The sequence below is a fragment of the Lichenostomus cassidix genome, chromosome 1 (assembly GCF_008360975.1).
Source record: "Lichenostomus cassidix isolate B80296 chromosome 1, HeHo_3.0, whole genome shotgun sequence".
NCBI lineage: Eukaryota > Metazoa > Chordata > Aves > Passeriformes > Meliphagidae > Lichenostomus > Lichenostomus cassidix.
This window is the reverse complement of record NC_139479.1, coordinates 50,032,979-50,054,190: the sequence shown is the minus strand read 5'-3', so window position 1 is coordinate 50,054,190 and position 21,212 is coordinate 50,032,979. Positions and strand designations below refer to the sequence as shown.

The window sequence follows — 21,212 nt, the reverse complement described above, 5'->3', positions numbered from 1 at the left end:
TATTGTTCAGTTACTTCTTTCAGTTCTGAGGTGCTAAAGAGAATGCTCTAAAGTTGTCTTCTGTCAGACTGACAAACCAGCCTCAGGGTTATTAAAAAGAAAGTCTAAAATAATTTTTTCACTTTTCAGAAACATTTATTTTTACCCGCAGGACAAAAATGTAGATGTACATGATTTTAAAACTTACTCTGCATTCACAGTCATACAAAAGTAGTTTAAAAAAATTCTTTACAGATTATTAAAATGAGTATTTAAAAAGTAAACAAACCTGCTTCTAGCATTTTGCCCATAGGGAAAAATATGTAAATACAAGTAGTTGTGTGATTTCTTCTGAACTTTTATATCCAGCTATTTTTGTATCTTCTTTTTCTTTTTCTCTGGTTCGTCCTTGCTGCTTGCCTCTGCAGACAGACTTGCAGGCACATCATTTCCTAGTATCTACAATAAGAAAGGAAGTCAGAACATTCTTACTCAGTGTTTACTATCCTGGTAAAACTTGAGTTTACTTGTACAGACCTTTTACAAACACTGTGTCAACATTAGAAACTTCTGATTTAGAAAATCACCTAAAAGAGGGTCTACCATCTTAAAATAATCACAGGTAGAACACTCACCTGAAATAAAAGGTGGAAAAGTCAAAGAGAAGCAGCAGCACCCCTCCTGACAAAGCCAGCAGGTTGTTTGCACCCCAACAATCAGCTTGCATTAGCCTTACTTTGTGTCTGTTTCCAAAGTGTCCCTCAGACTGAAGTCATGGGCACAGGAATGTTCCTGAGTCATGCCCACAATAGAAGCTCTTGACAAGCTGGAGTTGGTGAGCACAAGCAGGGGGCAGCTCAGCATGTGCAAGCACAACAGGATACAAGGGTTTCTTTCTGCTACAACTTCCATTGTCTACTCCCAGTTGAGATCACAAGAGATTCAACTCCACACAGGCTGGGGGATGAACTGATCCAGAGCAGTCCTGCTACGAAGGACTTGGGGGTGCTGGTGAGTGAGAGGCTGGACATGACCCAGCAATGAGCACTCACAGCCCAGAGAGTCAGTTGTGTCCTGGGCTGCATCCAGAGCAGTGTGGGCAGCAGGGCCAGGCAGGGGATTCTGCCCCTCTGCTCTGCTCTAGTGAGACCCACCTGCAGTGCTGCATCCAGCTCTGGGGTCCCAGCACAGGAAGGACATGGACCTGTTGGAGCAAGTCCACAGGAGGGCCACAAAAATTATCAGAGGGCTGGAGCAGATCTCCTGTGAGGAAAGGCTGAGAGAGTTGGGGTTGTTCAGCCTGGAGAAGAGATTCTAGGAAGACCTCTGAGCAGCCTTCCAGGACGTGAAAGGGGAACCCACAAGAAGGCTAGAGAGGGACTTTTCACAAGGGCATCCAGTGAGAGGAAAAGGGGGGAATGGCTTCCCCCCACAGCTGAAAGCAGGTAGGTTAAGTTTAGATATTACAAAAAAATTCTTTGAGTGATGAGGTACTGGAATAGGTTTCCCAGACAAGTTGAGGATGCTCCATCCCTGGAAGTGTTCAAGGCCAGGTTGGACTATCTCATCAAAGGTGTCCCTGCCTAAGGCAGGGAGGTTGGAACTAGATCATCTTTGAAGGTCCCTTACAACCCAAACCATTCTATGGTTCAAACTCATACAACAGCTCAAAGATCAGAATATATTTACATGTGTTTGGAAACATGATTGCTCAAGGAAAAAAGAAACAATAATGTTTGACTGTATAAACAAGAAGAGGCTCTTGCTTACTTTGAATTTTTTCCTCTTTGATCAGGGCTACTCAATTGCTGCTACCATCTCTTTACCAAGAAAGTCACGTGTACCTTACTGTAAGAGCACAGTATTGCAATGTCATGCAAAATACTTATCCAGCTTAAAGTGTGAGAGCAAGCGAAAATCCCAGTGTCCCAGATGCACAAAGAAGCTAGAACTGAAAAGTCTTGAGACTAGACAGTTATTAGGACATTACAGTTCTTACAACATTATCAAGTGACAATTTTTATACTGTGGGAGTTGAAAGACAGAACTGCCATTGACAGCCAGCAATTATACAGAATTTTCTTCTGAGCCACCCATCACAGTTACACTGTAATTCACTGGAGCAAAGAGAAGACCCTACCAAATTTTGGCTGATTTTCACAGGGGCATTTGATTACAGAACTGTGAAATTCAATACATTACTTCAGCAAATCATCATCTTTCCTACCAGTGGAAATACCCTGATGGGTCCAGAATGGAAGTTTAATTTCAAGGGCTCTATTCAACAGCCAGTGAAAGCAGACCTGTGTTTTATTGAGAGTGGATATGAAGTAATCATTATAAGCTGCTGCTAAATTATGGGGATTTTTTTCTGGGTTAAATTTAGATTTTAGCATATGATGATTTTTTAACATTACTGAAGGATAATACAATTCTAACAATCTTGTGCCTTACCTTGGGTTCTACCAAGACCATCCGCATTTTCTGGTGTTGGATGTTAGAATCATCTAACATAATGTTCACTTTAACTTTATCAAATACATGTAATGTTGTGTCTTCCACAGTAAGTGATGGCACCTGAAAGTTCAAAATTTGTATAACTACTCACTATTTGCAATGGCTTATGTTTTTATACAAATAAATATTTTTGTATGAAAATATTAGTTACATATTAATAAAAATGACCAAAAATACTACTGTACTGAATATTCAGTGTTGTTGTATGTGGTATATACATTTTTTGCAGTAATTAATCATATAATGAGATATCAGTAGTATCTATTACAGAAACAAATTCCTGTCAGAACCTACTTACTTAGACTTAAAATGGCTGTAGTGGCACTATTACTAGAAATTATTAAACTTGAATTTAGAAAAGCCTCTCTTACCCTTCTTAATCCAACTAGAATAGATTTTAGTCATTATGCTCACTTACAAAATCAAAAGATGAAGGTATTTAAGAACAAACTTTAACAGTAAGAACATACATCATTGTTGTAGTGCAGTTTTGGTGTTGGTTTGTCTTTCTCTTCAAAAAAGACTGTTCCTTCTAACCCATACTTGGGAATCAGAACCACAATGGCATTTTTTCTTACAAATAATATATATGCATCTTCATTTACCACTCCCTTGGTTTTGAAAAACAGCTGTAACAAACATAAAACACACAAATAAGAAAAAAAACTAGAACATTCTCTTATGAATTACACATATACTGTCTCAGAAAAATAGAACATTTACATACACATCTGTATTTGGTGATAATTAAAATGCATATAGAGAAAGCACATTTTAAAAAATCACATAAAGCATTTATAACATTACTGTAGTATTAAGAATTCATATTTATAAAAGCAAAAAACTGAAAGAATCCTCAAGATGCCATTCTGAATTTTTCAGAACAAGTAAAGTAATGTAATGTTTTAAGCTTTTTGTCAGAAGCATCCCTCAGCCTTTATAATTTCTGCATTCTTGCTTGGTTTTGCATTAGCACTGTCCTTAGCTAATCCCAGCATCTCAGAACTTACTTGTGTATGGAATGCAACAGAGGCTCTTTGTGCATATTGTGCCATTTTATGCCGGTAATTGAGATTTTTACACATCTCTGCCAGTTTGTGTTTATCTGTCAGTTCTGGGTAAGTACTGTCTGCTCCTATGGCCACTGCCAAAAGCCGATGGACTATGATATCAGCATACCTGCAAAGATGAGGTTAAAATCATCAATGACATTGTAAGACAAACTTTTTCAAAATTAATAAAAAAAGTTTCTAAACATACATCTGTTTTTGTGAATCTTACAAATTGAAAGTTTTTGTAATAATGAAGTCTGCTGGCAACTCCCTCTATTAATTCAACATTGATCTCTTTGCTGACCAAAAATGCACTGCAGAGCCAGAATGAACTATAGTGTTTGCTAAGATAAATTCTGTATTTTACCAATAGTGCCTGCATTGTTGAACGTTTACCAAAAAATAAACAAAGTTTTCTTTTTGGACTAAAGAATGATATTTCACCATGGCATTTTAAGTCAATCCCTATTCCCTTTCCCATGAAGTAGACAAATTTAGCATAGAATAGTAGTTCCATGACATTGGCCTGCAAAGCATAATCACATTTGAACTTCCTGTTACATAACTTACTAGAACTTCTAGTAACATAGACCATAACCTACTAGAACAAGTGAGGAACTTTTTAATACATCTGGTAAGAACTAAAACTTACCATCTGGACTCCTAGAAGTTCCACAAATTACCCAAATAAATGCATCCACATCTGTTAATCCACATATACGACATTTCACTTGAAATGTGTCTACAGAGTATGGTAACAATCATTCAAAATGACTTCTTCTTGGTTAGAAGAAAAAACTAACGTACTTTTCCAAGAAGTATGATTTCATTCCATATAACAGCTGCAATAGCAAGTTCCCAATTACCAGTGTTTTCATATGTAAAGTACAGTCTCCTCAAAATTTAAATATAACTTTCATCTGAAAAATGACTGAGCAAACTCCGCTTCAGTCTCTGGCTAAGACTAATGCTAGCTGACTTTGAAGTGCATTTCTATGCCAGACATCTGCATTGGGGATGTATTCCTATTATTTTTATAAGTACTTTAAAAAAATGTTACTCAACCTTAGGAATTGTGGACAGTAAACTTGGGAGCGTACATGACGATGGACTACCATGTAAGCCACAGCTGTTTCAATTGCAATCTAACAATGAACAGAAACTTTTTTTTTTAACTGGACAAAACCACAATTTCTTCACAAATAAATCACTTATTTCTTTTCTCTGAAACTTTCTTACAATAAAAGTACCTTCTAATAGGCGAGGTGAAGTGGGTATAAATAGGTGAGGCTAAACCATAGTGATGAAAATCATTATCCATTCCTGAGCAGAAATAAACAGCTTGCATCATGCAGCGAGTGGCCAAAATTCGCAGCAGTGTATTTAGGTAGGGGAATGTAGGAGATTCAGCTTTGTCTAATGATTCAGCTAAAGCCTTTGCTGAATCTGTCTTAATTTCCAAATTCTGGAAGGAGAGAAGAAAAGAAACAAAAAAGGTGAGGTATTACTAGCAAATATTAAGAATATAAGCAGGAATGTAACAGCTGCATCTAGGACAATCTTACCAACTGGCACAGGTATCACACCTAATAATGTGATGGAATGTCACCACTACAAAAACAAGATCTATCCATGCACAGGTCCCTCCCTAATTATTACTACTGATCTATGCAAAAAAAAGAAATGCTGAATCAGTAGCCTAGGAATTCAGAAAAGACATGCATTCTGAACTAAGAAACACTTTACGCCAATATTAACAATGTGTTTTATTTCCTTTGGTTTGATTTTTCTATCCCTTTATTAAATCAGAAAGAATTAAAAAAACCAAAACCCTGTATTTATGGCACACAAAGATTCTCACTCAAGCAGAAGGTAAGTAATTGATTTTGTTGTATTTCCTCCGCAAAATTATTATAATGTATACTCGGAAAAGTGATCTGTAGAACTAGTATTGTGTATGACAGTTTGTCCTCTGTTTGCCAGTGTTCTCTGATAAAAATTCAGGTAGTGTGAAAATACGTAATGCATTTTTAATTTCCAGAAGTGCAAGGTAAATTTAATCACATCATCAACTGAATGCCCTTTCCTTCATGTGCAACACTGATAAAGTATGATCTGGAGATCAAATTATGCCTGTATTATGGTAAGATAATTGCATATTTATTATTAAGTATAAATATAGCACATGAACACCTAATTTTGATGGTTGTATCTACAAAGTTACAAGTTTAGCTCAAATAAAAGATACTGAAACTGGAAAAGTAACTTTTTCTGTTCAGACTTATTAATTAAATGAGACTTGTTTCATGCTTAATAAATCTCTGGCTGATCTGTGGAGACAATGCAAACATTTTCTTACTTCCTGACTTTAAGAAACATGGTAATTGATGTGACTGATCAAATTTTAAGTACATCAATAATATATGTGATCCAAAGCCAAAAAGCGGCTCAAATATCACATGTGACTTGGAGAGGAGAAACATTCACAGCTCACAGGTGCTACAATGCAAGACTTAGAGAGTGAGTTGTTTTCTGTTCCTGAGAAAGAGTTTAAAAACCACAAAATTCTTCCTTTCACCTAGAGGCACAATTATCTTGCTACAAGCACCAGAGGTTTCAAGGTGTAGCTGATACACTTTCAAAATACTGCTTTCCAACCCTAAGAGGCCAACCAGAGAGAAAATGCAGCTTTTCATAATTAATTCACTTTATCAGCATGGTAAAAACTTGCCTTGGACTTTGCAGCCTTCACAAGGATGTCATAATTTGATGGGGGAGGAGCAGGATGTTTCCGGAGCAAGGCAAACTCTGGGAACTCATCATAAATTTTTTGTGCTACAGAAATATTGGCAAGCAACATGAACTCTTCAACCATGGAATTTGTCTCTCTATCAAGATAAATATTTTATATTGTTAGAAAAGCATTAGACATTTACTTTGAGAGCCTAGTAAAGAAACATCCCACCATCCAATGTTATATAATTTAACTAGTGGTTTTGAATATTTATACAAGTAGGCAAGCTATTTTAAGACTAAAAGTGATGCTTATTAAGCTCCAAATACTGAGTCAGAAGAAAAAAAAAACCCTGAAATATTCTAAAACATCGAATTAAAGAAAAATGCTCATTAAAATGCCTGAAAAGACCAATAGATAAAGATAAGCCTCTTAACTTCTTCCTAAGAAGTTCACATATGAAGCATACAGTTCAAAAGTCGCTAAAATAAATACTGCAGTAAAATAGAGGAATTCTCTTTCTAGGGATGAGCTTGCCCAAAGGAATTGTGGATGCTCTATCACTGGAAGTGTTCAAGCCCACGCTGAGTGGGACTTTAAGCAACCTGGTCTAGTGGAAAGCATCTGGGCCCATGGCAGGGGGGTTAGAACCAGGTAAGCTTTCAAGGTCACTTCCATCCCAAACCATCCTCTAATTCTATGAGTGTCCTGCACTCTTATAGGAACTTTGTACACTCTTAACTAATTGTTGCTATTTAGACACATCTTTAATTCCATCCCTACCCTAAATTAACTAAGAAATAAAATGCATACTTGAGCTCCTTAGTCTGCAGATCAATAGGATCATGAGTTTCACTGTCCATGTGGAAACGAACTTCTGGTGATGCAAGTGTCAAGGCTCTGGAAGACAGGAAGAAGTGGTATTAAAAAATTACAGTAAAGCAGACAACACAGCTGAGCTGCAAGCCTGTAACATCATCTGGGGTTCTCATGACACTATAATTTAAAATCAGCCAAAATTAAAAATAAAATTGTGGAATTAATGGTCACATTTGCAGGAAATGTCATGCTGATACATACCACAGCAGCTCCTAAAATTTCAAATGCTACTCCTTTAGTTGTGTTCTTATTACTCTAAGAGATCCATATTGATTGATCTTGTGAAGAAGAAGTTAATATCTCAAGTTAGTATTTTTGGGGAAATGAAGATAAGCATTTTTATGCAAATCAAAACAGCACAATACTTCTCTTTCACAATATTTTCACTAGAAAAATGGACACAGGACCACTATATATTTTGACAGCAAAAAAAGTCTGAAAAAAAGAACTGGGGGGGAAAGGTAAGAGGTACACTGCATGGCTTACCCATTATCAATTCTTTTCTTCTTCAAAATTTTTGCTAATTTGTTTAGTCCGCGTAGGCTGGTAGTAATACCATCATTCATAGCTGCTGAATCAATTCTCAGCTGTGCTTCAGCATACGTAAGAGAAGCCTTGAAGAGGTTAAAAAAAAAAACAAAAGACATTGTGATACATAATTGAACATTTAAAAAAAACACCCATAGTTCTTTCTGTCTTGCAGAAAGTTCAGCTTGCTGTCTTAAGTTGGTTCACAATAATACAAAGCTTCATATTCAATACCTAAATGCCTGTTATTCACAAAGAATAACGGACAAATGAGGACAGATCTATGCAAGATACTAAGAAATACCAGGCATTTACAGTGTGGTGTTTTTTGGCTGATCACATGTGTTTTATACATTAGGGGTCTAATTTTCAGAAATGTATCGAACATCATCTGCCCAGGGAGGTGGTGGAGTCACCATCCCTGGAGGTGTTTAGAAAAAGACTGGATGTGGCAGTGCCATGGTTTAGTTGATGAGGTGATGTTAGGTCATAGGTTGGACTTGATGATCTCAAAGTTCCTTGCCAACCTAAATTCTGTGATCCTGCGATCTACAGAATCCACTGAATTTCACTGACTAGCTGGTATATATCAGCCTTGTCCTATATGTATCATACACAGATTATCTTAGAGGTTGAGAAGCCTTAGAGGTTGAGAAGAACATGGCAGAATCGAACATTTTCTTTATTTTTAGCATTGCAGCACCATTTTCTAATTCTAATAAAATATAAGTCACTCAGAAAGAAAACTTTATTATCAAGCCTGTTGATCATTGTTTCTATAATATAGTTTACAGCTTTTTTTTTTCAGCATTATAGTAATATTTACATACTAACCTTGGAATTAATAATACTCTTTGTAAATCTGGTTTTTAGAATTTCAGCCTTATGGTTCATTTCCCATATGCATGAAAATGCAAGCCTATGAGAGAGAGAGAGAAGGAGAGGAATATCTGTTAAATCCATACATAAACATCTGCAGTTTCTTGCCAGGATCAAAGTAAGGATCATGTACATATACCTGTCCACGTTAGATCTCAGGGAACATAAGTTGGAACTAAGCAGCTCTGGAACCATATCAATCCTCTGTAAAATAAAGAATAAAAATCATGACTCTTTATAAATATGACTTTTAACTCCCTGATTTTTAATATAATAAAAGGTTGAAGATAATTTTTTGCCAAGAAAGCTCAGATTTCTGAAAGAAAAGTAAGCTACTTTAAGGAAATTCATTCCAAGATTAATTTTAATTATCATCTTTTTAGTAATAGTGATTTCTGAAAAGGAATTGTGGTCTGGAAGAAATAAACAGGACTAAATCTACAGTGCTAATGAATGCAAATCATAGGAACCTTAAGAGATTTAGCTATCACAAAAAAAACAAAAACCAATGGAAAAGGCAAAACCAGGCCACTTCTGCAATTTCAGAGTGGTATTAAAACAGTATTCCAGTTTCAGAACCATATGCTAATAATGCTTCAAACTAGAGTTGAAAGGGATATTCTCCAGATAATGGATTTTAAAAGATAAAAAGGAAAATAAAATTGTGTTAGACAAATTGTCTACTTTTTTTCTCCTTAGTTCAGAGATGTCTCCAATCCCAATACTTAAAAGAGAAAAGCAATGAAAATCCCACTAGTTAATTGTAAAAGATACTGTAGTAAACAATTACTTTTTCACACAGATATACTGTTGTTCCTCTTTTTACTGACTCCTCATCCAAAGCATTTCCTGGGCGAATAAAATGACTGACATCTGCAATATGTACACCAACCTAAAAAAGAAGCATTGCATTATTCAATTCATGGAACAGAACGGTTCTCAGTGTGAAACAAACTTTCCTACATTTTTACAACCCAATTTATCCATTCCCAGCTCCTTTCAGCAGGTCCCATATTTTGTAATAATAATAGCTAAAATCTATCATACCAATATTAAAAAAAATGAACAGTTTCAGCAATTATTCAAACAAGGGCATTTGTACATTTAGGGGAAAGTTATATTCACTTCCAATGCAACTCTTCTTTGCCTGAGGGCTTAATTAACATCTTTCGTGTTCTTCAAGAGTCACTTCAAGTTTGTTTTTGCTTTTCTGTTTACTAGACCTTCCATTCTGGCACACCTGGCTATTACAATTCCAAATTAATTGACAAAGAAGACAATCTGACTAAATCAGATATAAGGTGGGAAGAGAGCTGGTGTTAAGCCAGTAGCTTTTCACTGCCTTTTTAAAAAGTAAAATAGTAATTCCATAGGCATTATGGCAGTACCTTAGCTTTTTCTTTTTCGGTAGTTCCTTACCCTGGCTGTAAATATCCTTCTTTATAATACTTAGCTAAAGCAGTAAATAAATTTTATGTTAAATTCTCATGCCAAATGAGGATAAAGCAGGATGAATTTAGAAGACACTAAATTCCCACTTTTGACACTGATCTAATGCAAATCAACTCCCCTTTTTTATTACCATCTTACAGCTGTGCAAACACCATTAATTTATTTATAACAGATCTGGAGCTTTGCACATGTCATTTACCACTAGTGCACTGTTTGTAAAATAAAGGAAGAAATAAATAAATTACTGGATTGATACAATACCTCTATATTTCCATTTCCTATTTCTCTATAATGTAATGCATCATCAATATCTGTACAACCAGGAGGATCAACACTACAGACATTCAGATGCCTTAAGTCCTCCCTGTGTTTCATATCCTGAAATTTAAAAGAAACAAAAAACTGTTTTCAAGAACACCTTCCTTTTCCAAATAAAAATGATCATTTGAGAAAGGCACATTTCATAAGATTTTTCCCAAGGGGCCAAGTATTTTCAGAATATTTGTTTTGGGATTTTTTGTTTGTTTGTTTTAGAACAAGATCAAAACAGATATGCAGAGACTGCAATGATAGAAAAAATAACACAGAAGATCAAGTACTGTTTTTTTTTGTTTTACAGAAAAAAAGGAACATAATCAGAACACAACCATAGTTTTACCATGATCTTAGAATTAGCAGGACCAGGAATTGAGTTTTTTTTAAGTGAAATTCTGACTGATATCCAGCTGAATAACTTGTCTAGGATATGACTTCTCTCAAGTCTAGGTTTCTAAGGCTTAGATGTCTAGATAGTTGAAAGGCACTGCATGCTTTGGAAGTATCTACCTTTGCAAAATGGCTAAAAAAAATAAGATCTCAGGTATCTTAGACTTGACAACTGACTTTTAGAGAGCTAATTTAAACAAAGATACCTCCTGTTTCTACATTCAAAGAAAACCAAAAACCAAGTAGTAAATTATAATAGAAGTAGCCAACCTCCAGGAAATTAAAATGCAAATCCATAACCATTCATCCCAACCCAAATAAAAAAATACCATGCTCAAATTGTTTCCTGATGACATTTTCCGACAAATTCTAAAGCAACCATTTCCTGTATTTAAGCTACTTGGGAGAACGTAAGACTTGCTAACTGTATTTAAATGAGCAACTCTGCAAACACATTTTTTTTCTAATTACTGTATTACAGCAGAAATATATTAAAGTCTCCATGTCTCAGATTAATTGGGATGACACACAAGCTGCCACATTTGGTTACAAAACTATTTCACAAGATGAAAACCTCTTAGGGATGACTGTATAATTGTTGGAATTGCAGTCTCTCTCCTTTTGCAAAAAACATTCTTTTATCTTTTTATTCTTTAAAGAAACCTACAGTATCATTTTTATGTTTAAAATATTTATCCCCAACAAATGCAGTTTTAGCCAAAACCCAAAAACTTGAATAGGTCTTATTTCCACAGGAAGTCCAGCTGAAAGTTCACACTAAAACAGAATAGTCCTGGACAATATTTCTTGTCTATTTCTGGTGAATTAGGATATTCAGGAATGTCACAGTTTGCGTTGAAGGGGAAGGCACAGTAAATATGACAATAATTTACAAATTATTACCTCTTCTGTAATGCTCCATGGCATTTTTGGTAGGAAACTAAGGACAGCCTGGGAAAAAGCCTGATGAGGGACATCATGCTCAAGCAGAAGAACTTCTGTCTCTGTCTCTTTATCTCCAGCACTTCCCAAATTCTTCACAAAATGACCCTGAGGAATAACATAGGTACATACACACTTATCAAGCAATACCATTTGTCCAAAAGTAAGTATTTGAGAACATTAGCCCTTAGGTTATTCTTATATTAAATTACACAGTAGGAGCAATCTTTTAATTCGATTAACCTTCTCATCTCTAAGAGAAATTTAATTTTAAACATTCATTTGATTCAGTAAGTCTGAACCAGGCTCATCCCCCTCTTTTTGCAGAATGGCTCTAAATTCTCCATAATTAAGATTCCAAAAATTATAAATGTGAATTTTTTTGGGAAGGGAAAACCACTGCTGCAAAATCAGCAGAATACACTCTCATTTCTTTATGGGTTTGCCTTGTGACACACATCTTACACCCTAATACCACATCCACTCTACCTTCTTCCTCACTTCTCTGCAGTAATGCTGTCTTTGTCTTAATGCTTCTTCCATATATTCCATGTTCCCTTAATTTCTCTAAACTAGCATGAGACACCTGTGCTCTGCTTCATTACAAGCTGTGCACTGCCACATGAGACTGGAAGACTCTTCAAAGTCTTGCTAGTGTTTAGCACAAATGGAAGGCAGTGTCCTCAGCTTCTCATATAGCCTTGATTATTTACACTAAACTTTTCACTACTTTTAACCTACTGACAATTTGATTGTGTTTGGTGCATTTGTCAAATATCTGCCATAACAGTGATTGATATGTGTGGATGAGAAAAATCAGCACAAAAGATTCACATTTCTAAGAACCCAGACTAAAACAAGCTAGTCCCTGGTTAGTCTATACAAAGCTCCTTAAGTAGGATTTATACGCTCACCGCAGAATTGGATGAGTATTTTTTAAGTATGATAACCCCACAGCTGGAGGTAAGAGTAAACTACATCATTTAGGGACTCCCTTAATTTGTACCATCAAATTGCACTCCAAGAACTTAAAATTCATGTCAACTCTGTTTGCAATTACTCAGTGTTGAAGATTTTAAGTATTTCACCTAAGAAACACAAAAAATCGGATAGTTTAAAGGTCAGAAGAGAATGCCTAAACTTACATTAGGATACCTAGAATTCCTGGGCCAACCATCAATAGCAACAATGATTCTTTGTCCTTCCAATGTATCTGCTTGTCTGGTCTCTATTCGAATTCGAGGAATTCTGCGATCAGCTGGCATGAACAAATGGCGCCTTGCCTGTTAACAACCAGAGAAAGGAACAATTAATTTCCAATTAAAGAAAAAAACAAACCCTGCACTTAGAATAAGTGGATTATTTCCTCACCTCTTTGATCTGTGACTTGGAAAGCATCCCACAATAGGGCCGCCAGTTTCGTTTTATAATGCCCACTACTCTTCCCGTAGGCCTCAGCATGTCCTTGTTAACAGATGTCTTGAGCTGGTAGAACACAGGTTAAAAATATAAAATTGTTTGAACTCATGTTCAACTACAGAACATATCTTAAACCTTAGCAGCAACATTTTGTAACTCATTATAACGACATAAATTCTGTTACGACTTCGTAAATAGAACCTCCTGTGCCTCCCTGTGCTTTGCATGACTTTTAATATTTTCAGTACGTGACACGACTACTTAGTTTGAGTTAGCAGAGACAGTGGGAGAAGACAGTGGTTTTCAGTCTTCTTCTGCTGTTTTTTATTTTTCTAAAACAATGTCCATTAAAATAACCGAAACAAATAGCATTTTCCATATTATTTTAAAACCTGTTATTTTCATTTTTAGGCGTCCTTTTACGCTGTCTGAAAATTCTCCAATAATGCTCCAAATAATCATTAGAAAACATTTCCATGAAATTCAGTGAAAAGATAATTTTTAAAGAAGTAATCTTCGTGTACAGGACATACATGCATGAGACACTGCATGCACATTAAGTGGAATTACTGCAAGACCCAAGTATGTTTTACAACAGGTTTCAATTGTAAGTACTGCCTATAGAAGGGGACTCTCAACATGATACAATTCAACACCTGCTCCCACTCCAACAAATCCTAATCTACACATCAGTGTATATAGATTTACATTATTACATGACTACCATTCAGTAGCTTTTGGACTTATTAAGCTTAATAAAGTATTGTGGGAATTTCTAGCAGAGACTAAAAATGATCCATTTTACACACCATCGTGTATTTAACACAACTGCACAACTACAACTAAGTTTTAAAATTTCTGTATTCATATTTTATAAAAAGGATGTATAAATCTGTAATCTATAAATCTAAATCTAAATCACTGTCAGGGTATTACAGATTTAATCGCTTTCCTAACACCAGCTAAGTAAAATTATTTCTTTCATACAATGTTTTCTTTCTCCTCTTCATTTTCAATGTCCTCTTCACTCTGGCCATCATCTTGCAAGACCACTGAGGATGGTGCCACCCATTCGTCTTTAGCCAACAGCTCCACAGCTACAATATCTTCATGAATTGCTCGGTTTAGATGTTTCAGTCCCTGTATAATTACCTGGATTTTTTAGAAAACAAAATGGAAATGCAAATATTCATGATGATGAAAACGAAGACCCAAATCTAAGCAGTGTAACAGAAGAGTAAACATGTATGACAGGCTCTGCACTCCAAAGAACATTTTAAAGCATGTCTGTGATGCACTTTTTTCTCTGCCAAGGCTTCTTACAATACAGATTATCTTATTTCAAGATTCCAATTGCTTCTATAAGAAATGTTTTCCCCCTGGTTTCTGGGGTTTTTTTTGGTTAAGTCAGACAATCCTACTTTTGCAGGATAGAGGATTCCACATACTATTGAGAAAGTGGGATAAAAGAGAGAAGTACCTCCAGCTGCCACAAACAGAGAGGGAGAAGACAAGTGCCACTGCTTGGAAACAGCATCTGTACAATTGCACCAACTGAGAATCCAGCACGCAGACACATGGATTAACTGCTGGGTGGGAAACAGCCCAGCTACTGCTCGCCAGGCAGGAAAATAGCAGGGGAAACAAAGCAGGAGAAACCCACAAGGGGTCATGACAGTTTATTTTCTGAAAGTCCCACACACTCGTTCCTTTGTCTTTCACCTTATATTTCAATCTTATTTTAAAAACTGTTAGAGTCAAATGAAAAACTATTAACAACCAAGATTCATCCTTATTTTACCAATTAATTTATCAAACTGTAATTTTAAATACATTATTTTTTTTAAAAAAGAGCACAGTGAGCATTTCAGCAGTCTATATCCATACAAATAAAAAATGAAAACATCAGCAAAAACAGAACAGGAAAAAATTACTAAAATGCTCTCTTTTAACATATGTAACCGTGAAAGAATTAAATGCCAAGTCATTACTGAGGCCAGCTGAAGTTTACAGCATGAAGGTAAAATGAAAAACTCACCTCTTTGTTTTCTTCAGCATCTCCATGAACCCAAACAGTAGCTTCAAGATAATTCTCTCTGCTTGCCCTGTAAGTTCCTTGGAGGTAAATACCAGATTTTATTCCTTGCTGCAGTTTGCTAAGAGGAATGTGTTCTGGAAATATTATTTTTCCACCTTCTATTTCTTTCTTCAGAAAAAAAGAAAAAAAGGAGAGGAAATTTTCAGTATTTTATATTCATGTTAATTTAAACCAAGCTCAGGAACATGACACACTCTAACAAGCTCCCTAATTGTAACTGTGTGTAGGTATGAATATGCACAATAATGAAAAACTATTATTAAGCAGTGCTTTTTCTAATGAAGCATCAAAAGCATAAAAAACATGGCAATTCTAGAAACCTTTCCTGTTTTCCTGCAGTTACTTAAAAAAAATTGCACAAGTGATATATACTTTTATGTTGATTTGGATAGAGTGACTAAACAGCTACTTACCAAAGAAAATATTAGTGTAGTAAAGAGTATGGCACACAGTGTATATACTGTAAGCTACAGGAAACATTATGAAAATACATTACTGTGACTAAACTTTGGAGAAGTCAGACAATTGCTTACATCTGAATGATCTGTAGTTAACTGCTGAGAACACCTGAGCCCTTCACTTTCTTCCCACTCCTGCATAGAGCTCTAGTCTGCTAAAAAACTCTGATGAAATTAACTTTCCCATTTTTGAAGTGAGCGTTCAACTATACCAGTTGTATGTGAATATCTAAGTCTTGATTCTGATAAACACAAAGCACGAGGAAACAGAAGAGGATGTGGCTGATCTTTGAGCAGCAGCCTGCATTTATGTCAGCTTAACTATCACCAAATGAAAATGCTTTTGATCAATAATTTAACATAGATTTTCCAGCAGACACAAAAGAAAGATCTAAATGGTTTGCAATATGTATTTTTTTCATTTTGTTCCAATTATTTCTCAAATTTATACACTTTAACCAACTGTTATTATTCTCATCTTCACAACAGTTATCTAAAACAACTGGCTTTTTACAAATAACAAGACACCTACTAACAGGCATATAAGCAGAACTGAAAACGGCTGTAATATTTCTTTTTAGCTTTTCAGTTGTCAAAATGTTAAATTGCCAAAATGGCAATAAAGTCCAGACTCCTTGTATTCTAAACTGATGCCAGTACCCTGACATACAGTATCCAATATTATAGTGCAAGCCATTTGTGATTATTTTATTTTATAAAAGGAAAAAACATACCCCTTCATCAGATACACAAGCAAGACGATCTACAAGCTCAGGATTAGCTGTCAAGCTTTTTATATACTCCTCACCTACAAAAGCATACACATAAATATTTATGCACGAGATGCATGGGATTAAGTTATGAAGAGACTGCTCAGTTTATTTGAGCAATAAATTAAACATACATACTACTTCACTTACATGTATAAGCAGTTATCCCCTCCTCCAGAGCTTTCTCTTTATTAGTTCTGTCATTTGTTAAAAAGATAACTTGAATCTTCTCCTCATCCTCTATTTTCTGCAAGTGTTCATTGTACCATTTCACTGCTACCCGAATGGCTCTGTCATTGCGGTCATTAGAAGTTTCTCCTCGCTTTTGTTCTATGTATGTTTCTCTAAATAAATTTTGAAAACAAAGAGGAGTGTTTGACAAAACAAATCCCAACAAAAAAAATTCAGACAAACAAGATCAAGGCTGTTAAGCCAAAAAGAATTATTATAGTGCCCATTTTTATAATATGTATAACACTCTGTCGGCTACTGATGGGCCAGAAGATAGATGTTAGGACAGAAGGAAGCGTTAATTTTTAATACAACTTTCTCACAGACAATTGAAGAGGTTTGCATTCAAGCGATCAGAACTATGGATTCAAGATTCCTACAACTATGATACTGCAGTACTGGAAACTAATTGTAAACAAAAATAAAGGCAAATTAATTGCATGCTCATTTCTTAGATCTTTCTGTCACTAACTTAATGGATTTTTGAATTCTGCTACAGACTAAACTGACAATATTGATAAAGCACTGTCATATGTTTAAAAGGGACACTAAAATGGAAAATCAGAATCCTATTGCTCAAGATAACAGTGCTGTCTATAAAGCTTATTCAATATGCTAACTCCCTTTTTGTAACATATATAGACTTATACTAATTATACATAGAAAAACTCCTGGAACATCAACTATTTCCTAACAGGATTCCTTACAAATATACAATTCTATGCACATCAGTCTAATATTCCTTCCAGTCTCACATATTCCAGTTTTGCTTCCCACTTTCTTTTGCCAGATATCAGCACAACTTTGTTACACCCCATTCCACACCTTACCTGTGATGCTCATTGGTGAAAGAATAGAAATGTTTTTCTGGGTTTTGAATCACGTCCCTAATTCGCTTGTACACTGGTGCACTCCGATTCCTGACTTCTTGTAGGACTGTCTGCAGCACAATGACATTCTTAATAACAGGATCTTCAAGGATATCAATCTGTGGAACAAAATGAATCAAAAGTGTTGTTTAATTCTAACCAATAATAGGACTTGAAATATTTCCTCGGTTAATACATGAAAAATGAACATGAATAATGAGTGGCATTACTTCTGACTGGCAAACTGAACAGTGTATTAAGCTGCTTTCTCCTCCTTGTGGGAAAACAATCAAACATGATTTTCCAGCCTCCCTGTGACCTGAAGATAAGGACTTATTCCAACAGATTCATCCTCAATGTATGCAGGATTCCAAACAAATGTAAGGCCAACTGTACACTACAAATTTTGTTTACATAAAATGGGTTCCTATAAAATTCACCCTTCATAAACTACAACTATGCACAATCTGACAGAAATCTGACTTGATTTACAGGCTAGCTGCCTTCGTGAGGAATGCAAGCCATAAAATGGTACCCAACTACTCTTAGACAGCTGACGTGCCTATACACATCCTCCCAGCCTCAAAGGCTACTGTCTGTCGTGCTCAGACTCAAACTTTTGCACAGCAATCAAAGGGCTGCAGAGTAAAGTTGCCCCTGTGCTTCCACAGCTGTATATGGGATAACTTCACACATTCTATTCACTACATCAAATCAACATCACAGTATAAGGAACCTAAATCTACATCCTGAAAAACAGAAGAGGCATTTAGAAAAATTCAGTGACCACATGAAGGTCCAAAAATTCAGCAATGACACAAAGATCCCAATCGCTATTTCAGAGACAGCCAACTGTCTATGCCTGAATTTTCATATCCATACCCACAGGGAGCTAAATAAATAAATAAATACGGTTCTTTACTCCTACGATTCAGGCAGAAGAAAACAAAAACCAAAACCAAACCCAACAAAACAGTAACAAATAAAACCACAAAACAAACACGACAAACAAAAAAAGCACACATACACACACACACCGCCCCATAGAACTGGAACACAGTCTAAGAGCAGACCAGGCTCTCTGCTGCTGCAGCCTTCTCCTTCAGGAGCTGGCAGGGAAAGAAAAGACTGCCCAGGCAGGGACCAAGCAGCCACAGGAAACAAGGGAGGAGCCAAACCCGCAGCGCGCTGCCAAACACGCCGCTCCAGCACGAACGCATCCCGTAATTTACACCCGCAGGGATTTAACAAGGCCGGCGCTGGGAAGGCTTGAACCTCCACGTGGAGCCCGGTGGGGCCCAGAGGGAGGCGGCGGCGGGCCCTCCCCAGCGCTGAGGAGACCACACCACGCGTCCCTCCCGGAGCCGCTCACCTGGTGCAGGAGCAGGTTGGTGTCGGGCAGCAGGAAGTGCGGCCCGGGGCAGAGGCTGCTGGCGGGGCCGCTGGGACGCGCCTCCAGCCCGGGCGCGCTCCCGTTGCCGGTGCCGGGCGCGGGCGCGGCGGGCGGGCAGAGGCGGCACGCGGCGGCGCCGCACGCGATGTCGTCGCGCAGGTAGTGCTCGCGCACCACCTTCACCACCGCGCCCGCCCGCGTGCGCTTCACGAACGTCCGCGAGGTCAGCATGGCGCGCGGGGCCCGCGGGCGGCGGGAAGCGGCGCGGGAAGCGGCGCGGGCAGCGGGAAGGGCGCAGGAAGCGGCGCAGGAACCGGCGCGGGAAGCGGCGCGGGCAGCGGGAAGGGCGCGGGAAGCGGCGCGGGCAGCGGGAAGGGCGCGGGAAGCGGCGCGGGCAGCGGGAAGGGCGCAGAAGCGGCGCCCCGGTCGCCGCGGTGATGGCGTGGCGCTTGGCCCCGCCCCCGCCGCGCTGACGGGAGGCGGAAGCGCGCGCTCCTGTGTTGGCGCGGCTGCCCGCGGTGTGCGGGGCTGCCCCGGGACCGGCCCGGCCAGGGCTGCTGCCCCCCGACCCTCGCCGCTGCCCCCCGAGTTACCGCTTGTGCAACTGCCCGCTGCCTTCCGCAGCTCCGGGCATCCGGCGGGACGAACAGCATCCCCCCTTCCCGAGCTGCCCTGGCTGCTGTGGGGAAGGAAGGGGTGGCGGTGGCCCCGGCGAGCCGCCAGCGGCCGGGCAGCCCGGCTGTCGCTGTCCCGGGCTCCGAGCGCGGCGTGTCCTCTCCGTGCTGGGCTCTGAGCAGCGCCGTGTCTGTAAGTAACAGCCGTGGTGTGTGCCGGGTGGTTGTGAAAGTCCGTGTGGCTGCTGGGTCAACCAGCCTGAAAAGAACAGTGCAGCTACTGCTGCTGCTGAGAAGGCAAAGGCCAGCAGGGTTTGAAAGCAGGTTGCAGCCAGGTCGGGGTCGAGCTCTCCTCCCAGCGATGAGAGGACAGTCTCAAGCCGCAGCAGGGGAAGTTAAGGTTGGACAGTAGGAGGAATTTCTTCCTAGAAAGTCTGATTAGGTGTTGGAATGTCTGCCCAGGAAGGTGAGGGAGTTACCGTCCATGGAGGTGTTTCAGGAGAGTCTGGATGCGGCACTGAGTGCCATGGTGTAGTTGACATGGGGCTGTTCGGTCATAGGTTGGACACGATGATCTCGGAGGTCTTTTCCAACCTGTGTGATTCTGTTCTCGAAGTATTCCTTTACTGTTTTCTCCAGTAAGTGGTGTTACGCCTCTCAGTGGGTACTCCTTGGCGCTGTGCGCACCTCGTGGGTCTCGTGAGTTTTCGGTGTGTGCGCTTTTGACAATGTGCACATCTTTATTAACTGTAGCCCTATACTAGTAAGCTGGATTCACACCGGTGCTTACATCGCTATTTAGCTTATTGCAGTCAAAACGCTTGATAATGATTGGTTAGGAAGAGGGTCCTCAGGCATCAGCCCTCTTCAGAGCTTTGCAAAATGTTTTTCTTGGGTGAAAAAAGAATTGTTCATGTGATACTGAGAAGCATCGCTTGCTTAGTGGTCCGATTTAACTGGTTTGTTTTTCATGGTGGCATTTCATTTAATTGTTTTGATTCTTGCAGTTGATTGTTCAGGGGCCTCATCTCAAAGTATAGTTTAAAAAAGCTTTGCGAGTAGCAGAAGAAAATGTCAGATAAACGCTCGAAGGTAATGAAGAAAGTAAACGTTTCTAGCTCCTTGGAATCTGAGGATATCAGCTTAGAAACCACAGTACCAACCGATGATGTTTCTTCCTCTGAAGAGAGAGAAGGTGCTGTAAAAATCACTAAGCAGCTGATTGAACGGAAGGAGTTGCTCCATAATCTCCAGCTGCTTAAAATAGAATTATCGCAAAAAAACTTGATGATTGACAACTTGAAAGTTGAATATTTGACCAAGGTAAGTAGTGCATCTCCTTTTATTATGTAATCTTTTTCTGGTTTTGGTGCTTTTAGAGTGTGATAGAAACTTCTGTTCTGAAAAGAAATTCTTTGAATTACATGAAGGAGATCTACTTAGTTGGTTTGGGGGTTTACTTGGTGTGTTTTCTTTGTGTTCTTTAATGAGAAAAAATGGAAACAAAGACATGGAAAACTTAAATGACTTGTTCAAGTCGTACTTATAAATATATGAGGGGGGTCTAATTAGTTTTACTTTTTTGAAATGCAAGGGAAAAACAGCTATTTTCTTTCAGAAAGGAGGAATAAGTCTGTCACTTATGTTAGCAGTATAACAAGGCTTTGAACCTGAAATTGTGGATTTCTAGAAA

The 21,212-nt window shown here is 38.3% G+C and overlaps 2 protein-coding genes across 2 annotated transcripts in view; one reads left to right on the top strand and one right to left on the bottom strand.

Annotated features, from left to right (window-relative positions):
* Positions 1 to 113: 113 nt before the first annotated feature.
* DIS3 (DIS3 exosome endoribonuclease and 3'-5' exoribonuclease) lies at positions 114 to 19,188 on the bottom strand. Its single transcript, XM_085058444.1, has 21 exons — positions 18,885 to 19,188; positions 17,474 to 17,631; positions 16,563 to 16,756; positions 16,377 to 16,450; positions 15,125 to 15,292; positions 14,074 to 14,238; positions 13,039 to 13,152; positions 12,813 to 12,950; positions 11,629 to 11,775; positions 10,282 to 10,398; positions 9,359 to 9,460; positions 8,708 to 8,772; positions 8,524 to 8,608; positions 7,648 to 7,775; positions 7,096 to 7,182; positions 6,280 to 6,436; positions 4,799 to 5,013; positions 3,507 to 3,675; positions 2,967 to 3,125; positions 2,434 to 2,556; positions 114 to 438 (listed from the first exon to the last, which is right to left on the bottom strand). Exons 1-21 carry the CDS (start codon positions 19,134 to 19,136, stop codon positions 349 to 351), a joined length of 2,907 nt encoding a protein of 968 aa, XP_084914570.1. The 5' UTR covers positions 19,137 to 19,188; the 3' UTR covers positions 114 to 348.
* Positions 19,189 to 19,307: 119 nt separating this feature from the next.
* The window catches only part of PIBF1 (progesterone immunomodulatory binding factor 1), a 102,990-nt gene continuing 101,085 nt past the window's right edge, over positions 19,308 to 21,212 (top strand). Inside the window, exons 1-2 of the mRNA XM_085058484.1 lie at positions 19,308 to 19,712; positions 20,527 to 20,842. Coding sequence (XP_084914610.1) covers positions 20,591 to 20,842 — 252 coding nt within the window. The 5' untranslated portion in view covers positions 19,308 to 19,712; positions 20,527 to 20,590. The remainder of the gene's footprint in view (positions 19,713 to 20,526; positions 20,843 to 21,212) is intronic.